This window comes from Ranitomeya imitator, chromosome 5, assembly GCF_032444005.1.
Source record: "Ranitomeya imitator isolate aRanImi1 chromosome 5, aRanImi1.pri, whole genome shotgun sequence".
NCBI classification, from domain to species: domain Eukaryota; kingdom Metazoa; phylum Chordata; class Amphibia; order Anura; family Dendrobatidae; genus Ranitomeya; species Ranitomeya imitator.
In genome coordinates, this window is record NC_091286.1 from 398,917,593 (window position 1) to 398,938,988 (window position 21,396).

Genomic DNA, 21,396 nt, shown 5'->3' on the forward strand with positions numbered 1-21,396 from the left:
GCCTTGCGCTTTCCATACCCGAGTCTGGGTGGTTAGTGGCGTCCGTTAGTGCGGCATCGCTCGCACTCTTGTGCACTTATATTTCCTAAGGTTCTCTACACACCCAGTTGCGGTGTTACGCCAGCAAGGGTCTAATCGGGCTCCAATCCCTTCTGGGGTTAAGTCCGCTGACCACTTGCTCGCGCACTAGTGCGGTACTGCGGTCCTGTGAATTAACAGGATCGCTTTCTTCACGCTGGGTGAGGTTTAACCCACGCGTGTATCCTTTAGTGTACCGCCATATCGTCCGTCTTGCTAGCTGCAGGGTCTTTTACCTGCACGGTGGACCTCGGACTGCGAACGCACCTAGTTTCTTACCATCTATACTTGGTGCGTTCCGCCAGTCCTTAACATAATACTAGCGCCAAGGTCTGGCTAGTATGGCGGACATTCAGCAATCTTTGCGGTATATCCAGCAGTTGGAGGGTAGGTTGAAGGTTCTCGAGAACTCAACCTCAGCTGTGGATGTTACCGCAGTTGCTGTAAAGGCTGCTGGCGTGGCGGCAGCAACCTTGTCCACTGCCACCCCTGTTCCGACATTATCCCGCCTCCCGTTGCCAGAAAAATTTTCTGGAGATTGCAAAACTTGTAGGGGATTCGTGAGTCAGTGCTCTATCCACCTCGAGCTCCTGGCTGCACTTTTTCCTACAGAGCGGGCTAAGGTGGGATTTATTGTCTCGCTGTTGTCGGACAGGGCGTTGGAGTGGGCTACGCCGCTGTGGGAGCGTGATGATCATGTGGTGCAGAGTGCTCCGTTGTTTCTGGGCACGCTGAAAAAGGTCTTTCTAGGACCTCAACTCACCCATGATACAGCGCTCCAACTACTGGCATTAACTCAGGGTGAGTCCTTGGTCAGCCATTTTTCCGTCCGATTCCGTACTTTAGCTTCCAAGCTGGAGTGGTCGGATAAAGCCCTTATCCCCATATTCTGGAGGGGCCTGGCTGACCATGTTAAGGACGCTCTGGCCACTAGGGAGATTCCTGCCACACTGGAGGAGTTAATATCTATTTCTACTCGTATAGACCTCCGTTTTAACGAGCGGAGGTTGGAACGAGCCCAGTGTAGGCAGAGGTTTCGGCTGGCTCCTACCTTCGCCAAACCTTTGGAATCTCCAGTCCAGGCATCTGAGTCACATGAGACCTTGGAGGTGACACGAGCGGGATCCAAGTCTCAGTCCGCTCGTGCACATAAGGTCCGTCATGTTTGCCAGCAGTCAGGACGTCTTGCCTCCAAGAGTCCTCAGCGGTCGGGGAAACGTCAGCGTCTAGTGGCAGTTGGAGGAGGTACACTAGACACGGCGACGTTTGCCTCAAAGTTGTCCTTCAAGGGGACAATTACCATAGGCCCATCCACTCTTACGGTCGAGCTATGCTTGGATTCTGGGGCAGAGGGTAACTTTATGTCCTCCGCCTTTGCCCAGCGTCACCCAATACCCTTGGTGATGCTCGCCCAGCTAGTGACCGTTCGAGTGGTAAATGGGTCAACACTACCTTCACAGATTACCCACCAAACCATTCCTTTCACGCTATCTGTGTCTCCATCACATCAGGAGATAATCTCCCTATTAGTCATTCCTGAGGGAATTGATGAGGTCCTGTTGGGGATGCCATGGCTTCGCTACCATTCTCCTCATATTGAGTGGTCCTCTGGGAGAATTTTGGGATGGAGTAAATCCTGTGAGGGTAGATGTCAGAGGGAGTGCGTTCAGGTTGCTACTACACAGGTACCCGCAGATCTTTCCTCTCTCCCCAAGCACTATTGGTCCCATGCAGACGTGTTCTCCAAAAGAGCTGCGGAGACTCTTCCGCCTCACCGCCCCTATGACTGTCCTATTGACCTCTTGCCTGGTGCTGAGCCTCCCCGGGGTCGAGTCTACCCGTTATCTCTCCCGGAGACGGAGGCAATGTCCCAGTATATTCAGGAGAATCTGGCAAGAGGATTCATTAGGAAGTCAGTGTCACCGGCAGGGGCTGGGTTCTTCTTCGTACAGAAGAAGACTGGAGACTTACGTCCATGCATAGACTACAGGGGTCTTAACGCCATTACCGTTAAGAACAAGTACCCATTACCCCTGATATCTGAGCTCTTTGATAGGCTACGGGGAGCAAAGGTATTTACAAAGTTAGATCTGCGGGGTGCTTACAACCTGATCCGCATCCGTGAGGGGGATGAATGGAAGACGGCTTTTAACACCAGGGATGGGCACTATGAATATCTAGTGATGCCCTTTGGGCTCTGTAATGCCCCAGCCGTTTTCCAAGACTTTGTGAATGACATCTTTCGGGATATGCTCACCACCTCGGTCGTAGTCTATCTGGATGAGATTCTCATCTACTCTCCAGATATAGACTCCCATCGGAGAGATGTTCGCAAAGTCTTCGACCTCTTACGGGCAAACTCCCTCTACGCTAAGTTGGAGAAGTGTGTGTTTGAGCAGGAGTCCTTGCCTTTCCTTGGTTATATCATTTCTGCCCAGGGTTTGGCTATGGATCCTGCCAAGCTACAGGCGGTAATGGACTGGCAGGAACCCCATTCTCTTAAAGCGGTGCAGCGCTTTATGGGGTTCATTAATTACTATCGCCAGTTCATTCCACACTTCTCAACTTTGGTAGCTCCCTTGGTCGCCCTCACCAAGAAGGGAGCAAATCCCAAGTTGTGGTCAGAGGAGGTCTCCAAGGCCTTTCTCTCGATTAAGTCACACTTCGCTAGCGCTCCCATCCTACATCGCCCCGATGTAGATAAACCATTCATCTTGGAGGTGGATGCCTCATCCGTTGGTGCTGGAGCAGTCCTTTTCCAAAAGGATGCTCAAGGTCGGAAGCATCCTTGCTTCTTCTTCTCCAAAACTTTCACACCAGCGGAGAGGAATTATTCCATCGGGGACAGGGAGTTGCTAGCCATGAAGTTGGCTTTTTCAGAGTGGAGACACCTCTTGGAGGGAGCTCGCTTTCCCTTCCAAGTCTTCACTGACCACAAGAACTTGGTGTATATACAGACGGCCCAGCGGCTAAATTCTCGCCAGGCTAGATGGTCCCTGTTTTTCTCCCGGTTCCATTTTACCCTCCATTTTCTCTCCGGGGAGAAGAACGTTCGTGCCGACGCTCTCTCCCGCTCCGTAGTGTCATCTGAGGAGGAGGAGGAGGAGCCTCGGCTTATTGTCCCGCCTGAGAGCCTGAGAACTGTAGCTCCGGTTTCGCTGGAGTCTGTGCCCCCGGGCAAGACTTTCGTGCCAGCTAACTTGCGACCGGAGGTTCTCTCTTGGGCTCACTCCTCCAGAGTGGGTGGGCATTTTGGGACCAAGAGGACATCTGAGCTTTTGGCGAGAACATATTGGTGGCCGCATATGGTCCGAGATGTCAAGGACTATATTCAGGCGTGCGTTTCTTGCGCCCAGAATCGGTCTCCTCGGCAACGGCCTGCTGGGTTGCTTTACCCTCTACCGGTGGCAGACAGGCCCTGGGAGATGGTCGGAATGGACTTTGTGGTGGGCTTACCCAAGTCGCGTGGCTGCTCCATTATTTGGGTTGTCACCGACCATTTCTCTAAGATGGTACATTTGGTACCGCTTCCTCGGTTACCCTCAGCACGGGCCTTGGCGGTGTTGTTCATGAAGCATGTTTTCCGATTGCATGGTATGCCTGATAAGATTGTCAGCGATCGGGGTCCCCAGTTCGCGTCTCGGTTTTGGAGAGAGCTCTGCCGTTTGCTCAGCATAGAGTTAAACCTCTCCTCTGCATATCATCCCGAGACGAATGGGTTGGTGGAGAGAACCAACCAGACTCTGGTGACATATTTGCGACATTTCGTCTCCGCTAGGCAGGATGACTGGGCATCTTTGCTACCTTGGGCGGAATTTGCCTTGAACAACGCCGTAGCCGATTCCACTGGCCAAACTCCTTTTCTCCTTAATTACGGCCAGCATCTGCGTGTTCCTGTGCCCATGCCCGTGTCATCCACCGATTCTAGGGTGGCAGACTGGGCGGTGGAGGCACGGGACATCTGGGACCGCACACAGGATGCCATTCGGGCCTCCAAGGAGAGAATGAGGGTTTCGGCTGATACACACCGGCGTCCCGCTCCGGTCTTTGCTCCCGGCGACTTAGTGTGGCTCTCCGCCCGTAACATCAGGCTGCGAGTTGAGTCCACTAAGTTTGCTCCTCGCTTCATTGGCCCGTTTAAGGTTCTGGAACAGGTCAACCCTGTGGTTTACCGTTTGGCCATTCCTCCACGCCTTGGTATCACCGATACCTTTCACGTTTCCCTCTTAAAGCCCGTTCGTTTGTCTCGGTTTTCTGAGTTATCTGCTGGGACATCGGGTTCATCCACGGATGAGTTTGAGGTGAATGCTATTGTGGGAAGCAAGGTGGTACGTGGCAAAAAATTTTATTTGGTGGATTGGAAGGGTCATGGTCCAGAGGATAGAACCTGGGAGCCTGTGGAGCACATTCGGGCTCCGCAGCTCATTGCTGCCTTCGAACGTAGCGAGGCCCAAGGAGGGGGGGGGCCCTAGGAGGGGGGGTAATGTTAGGGGTCGAGTTCCCGCTTCTGCACAGGGGGAATCTCGAGCCACTTCCGCTGCGGTCTCCCATTCTTGTCCAGCCGCAGTGGAGCCTGCTCAGCAAGGACGTCGGTCCCAGCGTCTTGCTCATTCTCACTCTGTTCTGAGAGTTAGTGCTGCTTCTCCAGTCTCTGCCATTAAAGTCAGTGCTGGTCAGCAGCGAGCGGACTTCTCTGGGACTAAGTCCTTGTCTGCATGTACTGAGCATGCCCAGCGTAAGGTCTCCCGTTGGAGATCGAGGGTCATGTGCTCAGGCTCTGCAGCACATTCCATTGGTCCTCTTGGCAGGTCCTAGAAGGGCAAAAGTGCTGTGGCCACTTCCTGTGCTGCTGCTATATAAACTGCGCATGACCGCACGGCCATGCGCTAGTATTGTCAAACAATTGCTAATGTGTGTATGTTGTGAGTGCAAGTCGTCCTTGGAAACCCCTACCCTATTGAATGTCTGTTCGCGGAAGGTGTATGGCTGCTATCTAGCGCCCGACTTAGCCTACAGCACTAAACACACATCTCAGCGTCCTGTAGCTGTGCCTGCCAGTACGGCGCCGTGCGCCTGCCTTGCGCTTTCCATACCCGAGTCTGGGTGGTTAGTGGCGTCCGTTAGTGCGGCATCGCTCGCACTCTTGTGCACTTATATTTCCTAAGGTTCTCTACACACCCAGTTGCGGTGTTACGCCAGCAAGGGTCTAATCGGGCTCCAATCCCTTCTGGGGTTAAGTCCGCTGACCACTTGCTCGCGCACTAGTGCGGTACTGCGGTCCTGTGAATTAACAGGATCGCTTTCTTCACGCTGGGTGAGGTTTAACCCACGCGTGTATCCTTTAGTGTACCGCCATATTGTCCGTCTTGCTAGCTGCAGGGTCTTTTACCTGCACGGTGGACCTCGGACTGCGAACGCACCTAGTTTCTTACCATCTATACTTGGTGCGTTCCGCCAGTCCTTAACAGTGTGACATTCAGAAATTATCCTAAGTTGTTTCAAAAAATCTCATTTTTAGATTTGAATGTGTTTCCCTATAATTGTTCACCCTCTGAGTAACAATGTATACTTGTCATTGTAGAAGATCAGCCGGTGGAAATTTGTAAAAGACGCAGACAGAAGAAGAGGACAGTAAACTTTAGGAATGAGTCCACCTCTGACGGACAGCAAAGCATCCAAAACACTCCTCAAGCATTGGAAGGAGGGAAGATCAATAAAAACAAAAAGAGGAAATTGCAGCGAAAGAGACAGAAAGAAAGACTGAAGGCTGAAGGCAAGTGGACCAAAGGTAGAACATGTCAGTCCGATGTGTGCCAGGAAGATTGTACAATGAAGCAATCCGATGAACAAGCAGAGGAGGAAGAAAGAAAGAAAAGGGAGGACTTGCTGGATTTCTTTCAAGCAACGCAAGAGCTTTATTTTTCTGATCGTATGTATCACTAACGGAAGAATAAGGTTTGAGAATGAAGCAGAAAGTTTTGATTCAAGTTGTCATTTATCTGATAGGGTCAAATTGTAACTGGTCTTCAAGACTTGTCCGACAGTCATACTAGTCTGAATGAAGGTGCCATTTATTCCATTATTTTGTTTTTGATTAATATTTACATAAGTGTGGTTGTCCCACCATTACATATCAGTCACTCTCCCCACGGCCAATTCTCTGCATAAAAATTCTCTGGTCACTGCTGAGTAACCAATAGAAATAGCCACTGTCTTCCCTATAGAAATATGGCAGTATAGCTTAGACTACTTCTGTAAGTATCTATATTGTCAGCTGCCAGAGGGGGAAGGAGGGCGATTCTGTCCAGAGAAAGCCCTCAGCAGCATACATTCGCATAGCATCGTGGAGAAGCAAAAAATGATGAATGCTAGAAGTACTACAAAATAGTTTAAATTGGCTGTCTTTTAAGAGTTGTGGTATAAACATGATTCATGAAATAACTCCTTCATCTCATTACGTTTTGACCTGACATACCCATTCAACGCTTACATGTTATTTAAAAACACTGCAAATCTCTTTTTTTATTGCCTAATGCATCTTCAAGAAAAGGAAAGTAACTTTGCAAATATTCTTCATTAACCCCTTCATGCCGCAGCCCTTTTTCTTTTTCCGTCAATATGGCCATGTGATGGCTTGTTTTTTGCGGGACGAGTTGTACTTTTCAACAACACCATTGGTTTTATCATATCCTGTACTCAAAAATGGGGAAAAAAATTAAATTGCGGTGAAATTGCAAAAAAGTGCAATTCCACAATTGTTTTGATTTTATAATGTTCACCAATGCTAAAACTGACCTGCCATTATCATTCTCCGGGTTATTACGAGTTCGTAGATACCAAACATGTCTAAGTTGTTTATTTATTTGCATGGTGAAAATAAATCCTTGTGACACTGGCGCCGATGGGCGGGATTACTGACACGCTTCCGGCGCGATCATATTAAATGCCGCTGTCAGAGATTGACAGCGGCCTTTACAGCCACGGGTGGATCATGATTCCACCAGCAGCTGTTAGGGTCACATGTCAGCTGTTCAAAACAGTTGCTGACATGTTCCGGGAAATATATGGGCTCAGCACTAGAGCCCACATCAAAGGGAAGGATACGACAAGTGCAATACCTGAATGGCGCATGTCGTGAAGTGGTTAATAGTTCCTACCGGTTGTGTCTATAGTTTCTCTGCCGTCATATGTGGCTCCGTGGTAATAACAAACTGTGGTCAAATCCTGCAATCATTCTCTTTCATATCTGAACCCCCTTCTTTCTTATCTAAAAATATATTAGGAATATGAAAGGGTCAGATGAAAGAAAATATACTTTCCAGGTGAGCCTACACAAAAGATTGTTGTCTGTTACAATGGAGATTAATTGATATGGATGGCAATTATAGATATAAAACAGGGTGACCAGAAAATAGGAAAATTGCCCACATGGAAAATTGCCAATTGCAGCATCACAAAGTTTCAGATCCATGATATTTGAGGTGCAAGGTGAAAAATGCCCACAGAAAATTGCCCACAGACTGAATTATAGGTTAAATGCTCTGTAGGGCAGGGGGATAGTATATGCATGTATACATGAGGTGCTCTGCAGGGCAGAAGAATAATATATAATTATAGGTGAGATGCTCTGCAGGACAGAGAATAACAAAGACCTATCGGTTAAATGCTTTGCAGGACAGGGGGATAATATAAAGATATACGTGAGATGCTCTGCAGGGCAGAAGAATATAGAATTATAGGTGAGATGCTCTGCAGAACAGAAGAATAATATAGAATTATAGGTGAGATGCTCTGCAGGACAGAAGAATAATATAGAATTATAGGTGAGATGCTCTGCAGGACAGAAGAATAATGTAGAATTATAGGTGAGTTGCTCTGCAGGATAGAGAATAGCAAAGATCTATAGGTTAAATGCTCTGCAGGACAGGGGGATAGTATGCAGGTATACGTGAGATGCTCTGCAGAACAGATAATAGTATAGAATTATAGGTGAGATGCTCTGCAGCACAGAAGAATGTCGGCGAAAATTGCCCACATAAAAAACTACCGACAAGTTTATTAAGAACAGTTTATTAAGGAGTTCTAATAACAATAACTTAAGTTTATTAAACATTCATGTCACACCTGCAAATAATTAGCTGCCGGGTGATAGTCCTTGACTTCCATGGGCTCCATTGAAATACAATACAGTACAACACAGGCAGCAAAGAAAATGCAGAATGGATTTCAACAAAGGTCTCTGGGCCCAGTTTACTTCTCCAGGTTCTACAGGTTCGGTTGACTCATCCCTAGTCCCAGAGTATGGATTCTGTTCTGGTCATTCCACTGTGCTAACAATAATTCCACTCTCATTGTGGTGTGTATGGGCCTAGAGACCCTTATTCCACTCTCATTGTGGTGTGTATGGGCCTAGAGACCCTTATTCCACTCTCAGTGTGCTGTATATGGGCCTAGAGACCCTTATTCCACTCTCATTGTGGTGTGTCTGGGCCTAGAGACCCTTATTCCACTCTCATTGTGCTGTGGATGGGCCTAGAGACCCTTATTCCACTCTCATTGTGGTGTGTCTGGGCCTACAGACCTTTATTCCACTCTGTGTGCTGTGTATCGGCCTAGAGACCCTTATTCCACTCTCATTGTGCTGTGTATGGGCCTAGAGACCCTTATTCCACTCTCATTGTGGTGTGTCTGGTCCTAGATACCCTTATTCAAATCCACTCTGCATTTTCTTTCATCCTATGCCTGCCTGCACCTGCAGTATAAGTGTATGATACATAACTAGGTAGGGTCTGTTCACTCTTAGGCTGCCGTCACACTAGCAGTGTTTGGTCAGTGTTTTACGTCAGTATTTGTAAGCCAAAACCAGGAGTGGAACAAATAGAGGAAAAGTATAATAGAAACATATGCACCACTTCTGTATTTATCACCCACTCCTGGTTTTGGCTTACAAATACTGATGTAAAATACTGACCAAATACTGCTAGTGTGACGGCAGCCTTACTCTTGGTAGCCATAAGTGTACAGGGAAAGAAGTGCAGGCGCCAGATTCACTGCCACTGAAGTCAATGGGAGAGCGGCGCTGCTATGGCACTTCCGCTCCTCTGACAGATTCTGACTCTCACCTTTCTGCGGTGCCTTCTGGGCTTCCAGGACCATCTATCTCTGCCAGCAGCACCCTGATATTGCTGGGCACCCACTGAGATGATAATGTATTAGACGTGACCTGCAGCCCCGTGTAACTCCACAGATAATAATACAGTGATTCTTTTGTGGGTACTGTGTTGAGAATTCTGCTTTTGGGCTCCCTCCGGTGGTTGTAGGTGGTAATGCAGTTGTCCCTGGGCTGCAGTCCTGGACAGGTGTATCTGCTGATTGCATTTCTGACTGGGGTATTTAGGTTTGCAGGACTCATTAGTCCTTGCCAGTTGTCAATGTTTCTTGGGAAGTATTGGATCTCTGTCTGGCTTCTCCTGCTTAGCTGCCAATTCAGCAAAGATAAGTGTCTGTTTCTTTTTCTATGGCACACAAGCTGTGTGCTTGTTTTATGATTGTATTCCTGCTCTGAGTGTAGGAGTCTCTGAAGTTGCAGATATACGTTCCACGTCTTTAGTTAGAGGAATTTTTTGTATAATCTGCTGTGGATATTTTTGGAAGGGTTTTAATACTGACCGCACAGAACTCTGTCCTATCCTTTCCTATTTTAGCTAGAGTGGCCTCTTTTGCTAAATCCTGTTTTCTGCCTGTGTGTGTCTTTCCTCTCCTACTGACAGCCAATATTTGTGGGGGGCTGCCTATCCTTTGGGGTTCTGCTCTGAGGCAAGGTAGTATTCCTATTTCCATCTATAGGGGTATTTAGTCCTCCGGCTGTGACAAGGTGTCTAGGGTTTGTTAGGTACACCCCACGGCTACTTCTAGTTGCGGTGTTAAGATCAGGATTTGCGGTCAGTATAGTTACCACTTACTCCAGTGAAAGTTTTCATGCTGCTCCAAGGTCACCGGATCATAACAGTACTGATAGCAGTGATGGCTCCTCTGGATCACACTGCTGCTGGTTCTGCATGTGCTGCTGTTCTGGGCTGGTGGGAGGAGTAAGGCAGAATCAGTGAGAGATGAGAGCAGACTAGATCTATCTATTGCTGAGAATGACAGACTGCTACAAACCACAGATCTTCAGCATGTTTGCAGTTTTGCACTAGGTCAACTGTAAATCACAAGTTGATCACACATCATGTGAACATCCTCACCTTTCACCTCAAATATCATAGATCTGAAACTTTGTGATGCTGCAATTGTCAATTTTCCATGTGGGCAATTTTCAATTTGGGCAATTTTCCGTATGCCAAATTTCTGTGTGGGCAATTTTCCGTGTGGGCAATTTTTCCATGTGGGCAATTTTCCTGTGGCCATTTTTTCATGTGGGCAATTTTCCTGTGGGCAATTTTCAGGGAACCCACTGGAAACAATGCAGCTTCCTCTTACATGACCTGTGGTGAGGCAATAAGAGGGCGAGTTCTATCATGTGATGCTCCAGCACTTCATTACCTGTCACCACACTGGCTGGCTGGCTGCGGGACCTGCACTGCCTGTACAAGTAAGAATTAAAAGATTAGTAGTTACAACACATAAAAAAGCACTCTACCACTCCTGTGGGTGATGAACTATAGTTCCCAGCATGCCATATGATCTGCAGGACATGCTGGGAGTTATAGTTCTCCCATGGGATCTTAAAGCAGCACTCCAGTATTATTTTTCAGTGCTGGAGTGGTGCTTTAAATATAAGCCCTGTGCCCCCATTCTTATACTCACCCTCCAGCGTCTTCTTCTAGTACTTTACAAACACCACACTGGTCCCGCAGCACCATCCTCTACCCGTCGCATCCAACATAATAACGTACTATTATATATAATAACACCACATATAATAGTATGTTACTAAATATTTTACCAAATTTTTTGCTTCAAATATTTTTTTCCCTTTTTTCCACCTCTAAAACCTGGGTGTGTCTGTTAGGAGTCGAGTTTCCTCTGCTGCACAGGGGGAATCTCGATCCGTGTCCGCTGCGGTCTCCCATTCTGCATTGGCCGCAGTGGAGCCTGCTCGGCGGAGACGTCGCTCCCAGCGTCTCACTGAGACTGGTACTGTGCAAAGGGTTACTACTGCCTCTCTAGGCTCTGCTATGGTACCCTGCACTGATCTGCAGCGAGCAGGCTTTTCTGGGTCTAAGTCCTGCTTTGCACACACTGAGCATGCCCAGGGCAAGATCTCTCAATGGAGATCTAGGGTCACATGCTCAGGTACTGCTGCAAATCCATTGGTCCTTCTTTGGAGGGTCCTGAACGTGCTGCAGCTATATAAGCTTTGCATGACCGCACGGCCATGCGCTAGTATACTATTGTTATCGTGTGTGTGTTGATGAGTGCAAGTCGTTCCTTAAAAAAACCATCCCTTGTGTATGACTGTTCGCGTAAGGTGTATGGCTGCAATCTAGCGCCCGACTGAACTCACAGCCTTAACACACGAAGCAGCGTCTAACTGCTGTGACCGCCAGTGCAGCGCCGTGCGCTATTTGTGCACTTACCTTACCCAAGTCTGGGTGGTTAGTGGCGTCCGCTAGTGTGGCACAGCATACACTTCTGTGCATAATAGTTACCTCTGATACCCCTATTGTGGTGTTGATCGCAAGAGGTCTACACTAACTCTAATCCTGTGTCCTGGGATAGAGTTCTGTGGTTCCTTGCTTGCACTCTCTGTGCGGTACCGCGACCCTGTGACTTAACAGGGATCGCTTCCTTCACACAGGGTGAAGTTAACCCGTGTGTGTAATCACATTGTACCGCCGTATAGTGCCGCCATTCACTTAGCAGCAGGTTCTTTCCTGCACGGTGGATCCCGGGTGGCGATCGCACCAATCTTACTTAATAAATATATTCGGTGCGTTCCGCCAACCCTAACAGTGTCTCATAGTCCGGTGCATCTTACAGTCCGAAAAAATACGGTAATGCAGGTTTGTAGGTCGTCTTGCTCGCTTCTGCCTTTTCAGCTTTGCCCATTCATTTTCAATAGGATTGAGATCAGGGCTTTGTGATGGTCACTTCAAAACATTGACTTTGTTATCCATAAGCCACTTTGTTACCATTTGGGCAGTATGCTTCAGGTCATTGTCCATTTGGAAGACCCATTTCCGCCGAAGCTTTATCTTCCTGACTGATGTCTTGAGAAGTTGCTTCAGTATTGGCACATAATCTTCTTTTCTCATGATGCCATCTATTTTGTGAAGTGCACCAGTCCCTCCTGCAGCAAAACAACCTAACTACATGATGCTGCCACCTCCGTGTTTTACAGTTGGGATGGTGTACTTAGGCTTCCAAGCTTCTCCCTTTTTCCTTCAAATGTAATGATGGTCATTATGCACAAAAGTAAAATTTTAGTTTCATGAAACCACAGGACATGTCTCCAAAAATTAAGGTCTTTGTTCCTGTGTGCATTTGCAAACCTTAATCTGCCTTTTTATGTTTCTTTTGAGTAATGGCTTCTTCCTGGCTGAATGGCCTTTCAGCCCATGTTGATACAGTATTCGTCTTACTGTGGATATTGACACAATCTTACCAGCTTCCACATCATCTTCACAAGATCTTTTGCTTTTGCCCTTGGGTTGATATGCACATGTCGGACCAAAGCACGTTAATCTCTGGGACACAAAACCCATCTCCTTCCTGAGCGGTATGATGGCTGGATATTCCCATCTATTTTGTACTTGCGTATAATTGTTTATACAGATGAACAAGGCAACTTCAGGTATCTTGAAATTGTACCCAAGGATGAGCCAGACCTGCGCAAGTCCACAATTCTCTTCTGATATCTTGGCTGATTTCTTTAGACTTTCCCATGATGCTACACAAAGAAGCAGTGTGTTTCAAGTGTACATTAAAATACATCCACAGGTGTGTCTCTAATTGACTCAGATATTGACAAAAAAAGCGGAAGCTTCCCAACACATAACATCATCATATGGGCAGTCCAGAATTGTTTAAAGGCATAGTAATCTTAGTGTATGTAAACTTTTGACTTTGCAGTAAGTAATAAAAATGCCTTCAAACATTCTCTCTCTCTCTCTCTCTCTCTCTCTGTCTCTCTCATTATTCTGGCATTTGGCAAATATTAACCCCTTTACCCCCAAGGGTGGTTTGCACGTTAATGACCAGGCCAATTTTTACAATTCTGACCACTGTCCCTTTATGAGGTTATAACTCTGGAACGCTTCTGACATTTTCTCGTGACATATTGTATTTCATGTTAGTGGTAAAATTTCTTTGATATTACCTGCGTTTATTTGTGAAAAAAAACGGAAATTTGGCGAAAATTATGAAAATTTCGCAATTTTCCAACTTTGAATTTTTATGCAATTAAATCACAGAGATATGTCACACAAAATACTTAATAAGTAACATTTCCCACATGTCTGCTTTACATCAGCACAATTTTGGAACCAACATTTTTTTTTGTTAGGGAGTTATAAGGGTTAAAAGTTGACCAGCAATTTCTCATTTTTACAACACCATTTTTTTTAGGGACCACATCTCATTTGAAGTCATTTTGAGGGGTCTATATGATAGAAAATACCCAAGTGTGACACCATTCTAAAAACTGCACCCCTCAAGGTGCTCAAAACCACATTCAAGAAGTTTATTAACCCTTCAGGTGTTTCACAGGATTTTTGGAATATTTAAATAAAAATGAACATTTAACTTTTTTTCACAAAAAATTTACTTCAGCTCCAATTTGTTTTATTTTACCAAGGGTAACAGGAGAAAATGGACCACAAAAGTTGTTGTACAATTTGTCCTGAGTACGCTGATACCCCATATGTGGGGGTAAACCACTGTTTGGGCGCATGGGAGAGCTCGGAAGGGAAGGAGCGCCGTTTGACTTTTCAGTGCAAAATTGACAGGAATTGAGATGGGACGCCATGTTGTGTTTGGAGAGCCACTGATGTGCCTAAACATTGAAACCCCCCACAAGTGACACCATTTTGGAAAGTAGACCCCCTAAGGAACTTATCTAGAGGTGTGGTGAGCCCTTTGATCCACCAAGTGCTTCATAGAAGTTTATAATGCAGAACCGTAAAAATAAAAAATCATATTTTTTCCCACAAAAATTATCTTTTCGCCCCCAGTTTTGTATTTTCCCGAGGGTAACAGGAGAAATTAGACCCCAAAAGTTGTTGTCCAATTTGTCCTGAGTATGCTGATACCCCATATGTGGGGGGGAACCACCGTTTGGGCGCATGGGAGAGCTCGGAGGGGAAGGAGCACTGTTTTACTTTTTCAACGCAGAATTGGCTGGCATTGAGATCGGACGCCATGTCGCGTTTGGAGAGCCCCTGATGTGCTTAAACAGTGGAAACCCCCCAATTATAACTGAAACCCTAATCCAAACACACCCCTAACCCTAATCCCAAAGGTAACCCTAACCACACCTCTAACCCAGACACACCCCTAATCCCAACCCTATTCCCAACCGTAAATGTAATCCAAACCCTAACTTTAGCCCCAACCCTAACTGTAGCCTTAACCCTAGCCCCAACCCTAACCCTAGCCCTAACCCTAATGGGAAAATGGAAATAAATACATTATTTTTATCTTTTCCCTAACTAAGAGGGTGATGAAGGGGGGTTTGATTTACTTTTATAGCGGGTTTTTTAGCGGATTTTTATGATTGGCAGCCGTCACACACTGAAAGACGCTTTTTATTGCAAAAAATATTTTTTGCGTTACAACATTTTGAGAGCTATAATTTTTCCATATTTTGGTCCACAGAGTCATGTGAGGTCTTGTTTTTTGCTGGACGAGTTGTCGTTTTTATTGGTAACATTTTCGGGCACGTGACATTTTTTGATCGCTTTTTATTTTGATTTTTGTGAGGCAGAATGACCAAAAACCAGCTATTCATGAATTTCTTTTGGGGGAGGCGTTTATAACATTCCGCGTTTGGTAAAATTGATAAAGCAGTTTTATTCTTCGGGTCAGTACGATTACAGCGATACCTCATTTAAATAATTTTTTTATGTTTTGGCGCTTTTATACGATAAAAACTATTTCATAGAAAAAATAATTATTTTTGCATCGCTTTATTCTGAGGACTATAGCTTTTTTTATTTTTTTGATGATGATGCTGTATGGTGGCTCATTTTTTGCGGGACAAGATGACGTTTTCAGCGGTATCATGGTTAATTTATATCCGTCTTTTTGATCGCGTGTTATTCCACTTTTTGTTCGGCGGTATGATAATAAAGCGTTGTTTTTTGCCTCGTTTTTTTTTTTTTTTTTTCTTACGGTGTTTACTGAAGGGGTTAACTAGTAGGACAGTTTTATAGGTTGGGTCGTTACGTACGTGGCAATACTAAATATGTGTACTTTTATTGTTTGTTTGTTTTTTATTTAGATAAAGAATTGTATTTATGGGAATAATATTTTTTTTTAATTTATTTATTTAGGATTTTTTTTTTTTTTTTACACATGTGGAAATTTTTTTTTTTACTTTTTTACTTTGTCCCAGGGGGGACATCACAGATCGCTGATCTGACAGTTTGCACAGCACTCTGTCAGATCAGCGATCTGACTTACAGCGCTGCAGGCTTACCAAGCTCCTGCTTTGAGCAGGCACTTGGTAAGCCACCTCCCTCCCTGCAGGACCCGGATGCCTCGGCCATTTTGGATCCGGGGCTGCTGCAAGGAGGAAGGTAAGAGACCCTCGCAGCAACGCGATCACATCGCGTTGCTGCGGGGGTCTCAGGGAAGCCCGCAGGGAGCCCCCTCCCTGCGCGATGCTTCCCTATACCGCCGGCACACCGCGATCATGTTTGATCGCAGTGTGCCGGAGGTTAATGTGCCGGGGGCGGTCCGTGACCGCTCCTGGCACATAGTGCCGGATGTCAGCTGTGATAGTCAGCTGACACCCGGCCGCGATCGGCCGCGCTCCCCCCGTGAGCGCTGCCGATCGCGCTGGACGTACTATTCCGTCCTAGGGAAGTAAGGCCCACCCCACATGGACGGAATAGTACGTCCAATGGCAGAAAGGGGTTAATAATTATGGTAATCCTAATTGACCTAAAACGGGAAATGTTCATTCTGATTCCATGTCAGATATTGAGAAAAACATGTATATGTGTCTATTTATATAGTGTATGTAAACTTCTAGTTTCAACTGTACACTATTTGCAGAGTTGGTTCTTGTGTATTTTGCTTGATGCATCTACAATTAAAGTCAATATTCCCCTTTGCAACCTATTTTTAAGGAAGGATCATTCCGCTAACTCTCTCCCTGCTCCCCATTTTCTTTTTTGAAGCTGGCTACTATATTGCGCCATCAACCTTACCCAGAACAACCTTTGTCATTAGAATAGATCTGTGCCAGGAGAATGCAGCACAAACCCATACTGTACATTTGAAAATATATCATTGAAATATGACATACTGCTTACCACAATATGTGCACCTTTTAAGAATTACTATTTTGAATGGGTAATCCGTGCCATTATTCAATTAATGCTGTGGTATCTCTTCTTTTTTATATTACTTCAGCTACTAGGATGTGATCAATAGCGATTTAAAGTCACAAAACTGGCTTATAATCTCAATCCGTGGACTTTTATTAATTGTAGCTACTGGCAGAAAGTGGCACTGGAAGGGTGCAGACAAAATCTAACCCAATTGTCACTGCGTTTAACAGCTGCATAAATGTAATGTGGAAAGACATTATGGATTCTGAATTGATGTGTTTGGAGCCTGGGGTGTTTCAATCTATTTTTCTCCTATTATATTGGATGTAGGTAAATTATAACTATGAGCAGATCTCTGTGTAGTCCTAGAACTTGGTTTTGGGTTACGGTTCTATTAGAATATTATCTGTATATCTTTCAGGCAGCTCCAGATGTGCAGACTCTGCTGTGATGGCGGAACAGATTCTGGAGATTCTGCACCAAATCAAAAGTGGCGCAGTGCCTTTTTCTGAAGTTCAGCTCTTACATCATCTCAAAAGCCTGCTTCTCCTACAGGATATTGAAAGATTAAACGAGTCCTTGGGCAACTTCAAAGAGCAATCCTCCATGCCTCCTGGTATGTATTTATAACTATTTTGTATAATTCAGCACTTAAAGCCTTTAGACTCTATATGTCATATAATAGATGAGAAGCCTGAAACAAAACTACCAAAAACAGAAATAGGCAGTCATGGCGAAAAGTTTTCAGACACAAATTTTAATTTTCACCAAGTGTGCTCCTTTAGTGTTTTAGATGTTTCTATAGTTAGTGCAGTACAATTATCAGCATTTCATTAGTTTTTAAATTTGTATTAACAAATACTTTAAGTTTATGTAAAGACTTAATATTTACAGTGTTGACCCTTATTTTTCACGACCAAATCCTGACTGATGGCAGCCCATAGTTGCCTATTCAGTGCTTGGAATGTTTCACAATTTGAAAGCTGGGGAGTTTCCTGACCATGGACTTAAAATTTCAATGCTTTGTTCAAAGTTTTGTTGTGTTCCATCATCCCGGAAAAAGCATTGTTCATCACTAAATTGCTCCAGGATCATTGGGAGAAGTTTCTTGAAAGATTTTTAGATACAATACTTTATTCATGGCAATGTTCTTAGGCAAAATTGTGAGGGTGGCCACTCCTTTGGATGTAAATCAACTTTATACATGATTAATCTCAGGATGCTTTACTACAGGCATGGCACAGGATTTATGGTAGTGCTCACCTTATCTTCTCTGGACAATCATTCGTCCCAAACAGACCGAAAGGGGCTTCATCAGAGACTTAAATCCTCTGCAGTCCAATCCCTGTACTTCCTGTAGAATGTTCGCCTATCTGTGATGTTTTTCTTGGAGAGAAGTATCTTTTTTTATGCCTTTTTTGACACCAGCAAAAGTTTGCAGCAATGCTCTATGCAGTGAGATGTATGCATCTTTTATAAACCAGGACAACATGGGAAATGTAATTTTTCTCACTGCAGCCCTATGCTTTGCGAGTATTGGCTCTTTCACACTTCTAAACAAGCGATGTATGTCATGGGGAAGCTGAGGATATGTCAAACTAAGGTGAACTTTGTTTATGAGCGTTCCCTGAGAAATGTAGAGTGATTTTATGTTTTTTGAGTTGCCCAGACTACTGAGTAGGTCTCAAAGAAGTAGGGTAATGTCTAGGTTATAAACATACTGACCACATAAATAGTTATTAAACTATACTGAATCAAGAAGTGTCTCTTTTAATTAAAAAACGTATTCCTTTATTAACATATAGTACAATACACACACATTAAAATAGTGCCTCTAAACAAGAACAAATTACAAATAAGAGGTAAGCAATGGGCATATACAGATATCCAGAAAAAGTCGATTTTATGTACTCCCTTTCATGCAATATTAGCTATAAACATTTTAAAAAGTTAATCAAAAAATATTTTTATTTCTTTCCACAAAATTCATGGAAACCTCCTTATTGAATAAAGTGCCTTATAATCATAAGGTGCCAATGCACAATAGTAACCGATAGAGCATAATATCAAAGGTGCACATGCATGTTAATTAGAGATAACTACTGGCGAATTCATGCATAAAATGTCCACCTAGACCTCGTCTCTATCAAAGGACAAATTCCCACTATAGTGATTCAAAACGTGAGAAAGCAAATTGCTACAACATTGTCCACCTCATAGTCACCATATATGTAGCATGAAATAAGATTTTAAACCCCTAATAGATACATATTACCTGGGTCTTTAGTGCCATACTCCAAGTATAAAGCCAGGTGGCACGCTATACCTCTAAAAACCCCGACGCGCGTTTCGCGACTGCTTCCTCCTGGGGGCATGTCTAAGGTTAGGCATCATAGGATTTTATAATCTAAGGTGGCCAACGAGATTATGCCTAGGCGGGGTTATTCCCGGCACGTCATATAGAAACCGCCTCACTGCTCTCGTACCAATAAATTCATCAATCAATAAGATTTAAGTTGAGTGCGAGACTTTTGTATTATTTACTGGATGGTTTGGGAACCTAGTCTCTGCACCACAGTATAGCAGTGCACACGGTGTTTATTTAGTGTGTATATAGTGTGACAACTCCCAAAGATATAGATTCTTTTATAAACAGAACGTACAACACAAATGTAAATCGTCTTAGTCATTCATATGGGGGCTTTATATGTTCCCTACTCCTGTTCATTTTCTTTAATAGTCCTTGTAGCTCAAACTTAATGGAGTTAAAGATTCTGCTCATTTAAAATATTAAGCCAAACTGGAGATCTCTGCCAAGAAATAATTGTTCAAAGAACTAGCACAAGATGTACGATTGATGTGCATTGGACATTTGGCTTATTCCCAGTACAAAACACGAACCAAAAAATCCCAACAATGTAAGAAATCCAGTTTATTTTTCAAAGTGCATTAAGTGTTCTTAGTCTTCATGAATGTGTATAGGTAACCGCTTAACGACCAGTGCTGTACATGTATTGCACTTGTCGGCAGAGGATGAATGGAGAGGGCTCACGATCTCGGCCTGCCTGATTTCTGGTAGATGAGTCAGCCATCATCTACCTCTTAACAGCCACAAGTAGAACTGAACTCCGAACAGCTGTTAACCTGTTAAATGTCGCTATCATTCTCTGACATCTGCATTTACTATGCGGGTTCCTGGGGTGCACCGTTCTAACCGCTCATTGGCAATCCTACAATGCAATCGTATGGTGCCAATGGGTTGCCATGATGGCCAGGAATATGCTGAAGACCCCTGTGCCTGTCACGATGGTACTTCTGTGAACGCCAGCTTTTGACTGGTGTTCATAGAAGACAGTGATTTGTGCTGTATCCAGCAATACTGTAGTATTAGTGTATATAGTACAAGCAATTGGATGATAGCAAGTTCATGTCCCGTAAGGTGACTAAGAAATACAATACAATGAGGAAGAAAAGGTTTGAAACAATAAACATAAAAATTCGAATCATACCTGTTTTCTCTCAATTAAAATAAAGATTGAAAAAAATTACACATATGAGGTATCACTGCTTCCATAAAAGTTTGAACTATCGGCATTTAAAAATAATTAACCTGATAAGTAAACAATGTAAAGGAAAACAGAATCAAAACTCCAGAATTATGGGGGTTTTTTGGTAGCCGTAATTCCTCAAAATATGCAATAAGAAACACAGCGTATCCACCCTAAGATTGTGTATTTAAAAACAATGTGTTGCCCTGCGAAAAACAATCCTTCACAAAATAAAAACGGTTTGAGTCTAGGAAAATGGCGACAAAAGCAATTGCATTTTTTGGCAGAATGAGCGTCATTAAAACAAAACACAAATGCAGAATGGCGGTTTTTGCAATTTCACCTTAGATTTTCTTCACATTTTCTAGTATGGTAATATGAATGTTGTCACTCAAAAGTACAAATCATCCCTCAAAAAATAAGCCTTCGTACAATTAAATGGGTGGAAATATAAAAAAAAGTTAAGGCTCATGGAAAAAGGAGAGGAAAAAAGGAAAACCCAAAAACAAAAAACTACCCAGTCAATGTGGGGGTACAATTATGACCAGAAAGATGTCTACCAGTCATACCAAGGAAGCATCCTGATGACTGGACACTCATGATTGATATTTCTAGTGTCAAGCTTTAAAATTGCTGGACTGCTGAATGATTTCCCTCTAACCCAGTTTTGGATAACTTTTGTTTTCTTGATGTTTTTTTTCTACCATTTTTTAGTGCACATTATAAACCAGCTTAGAGGGTTCTTCCATAAGAATGGTCAGGTACATGGGATAAGTCATGAAAACATACTTGGCTTCTGAATACATTAATCTCTACTTACCGCATTCCACCGACAATGTGCCAATTTGTTTCAAAAATGGTTAATGTATGTCCTAAGTGTACACTATATACACTACTTGCAAAAAGTTAGTTGACTTTCTGATGAAATTTCAGGATGACCCTAAAATGCACTCTAACCTTTTGAGGTGGACGTAATGTGACCGTCACTAAACTTTTGAATGCACTTGTCCAATTGTTCAATGTTTCAGTGCTTTTCACACAACTTTCTGTTCTCTAACAAGGAGCTTAATGGCAAAATTCACAACAGGTGTTGGATCCATGAATTGCATAATAAATTTCGGGTTTCAATTAGAATTGATATTAAGCAGTCCTTCCTCATCATGCTGTTCACATTTTAACATCATGAGGCCAAAACAACACCTAACAACTAATCAACAGTATCTCGCCATTTAGAGGCTTCAAACATAATCTCAGTGTCACAGAGTGTCATC

General features: G+C 44.1%; 1 protein-coding gene across 2 annotated transcripts in view; it reads left to right on the forward strand.

The window, feature by feature from the left end:
• ERICH1 (glutamate rich 1) overlaps nucleotides 1-21,396 on the forward strand; it is an 81,325-nt gene that overhangs the window by 54,195 nt on the left and 5,734 nt on the right. For both annotated transcript variants that reach the window (XM_069726919.1, XM_069726920.1), the window contains exons 4-5: nucleotides 5,660-6,007; nucleotides 16,999-17,193. In XM_069726919.1, the coding sequence (XP_069583020.1) occupies nucleotides 5,660-6,007; nucleotides 16,999-17,193 (543 nt within the window). The remainder of the gene's footprint in view (nucleotides 1-5,659; nucleotides 6,008-16,998; nucleotides 17,194-21,396) is intronic.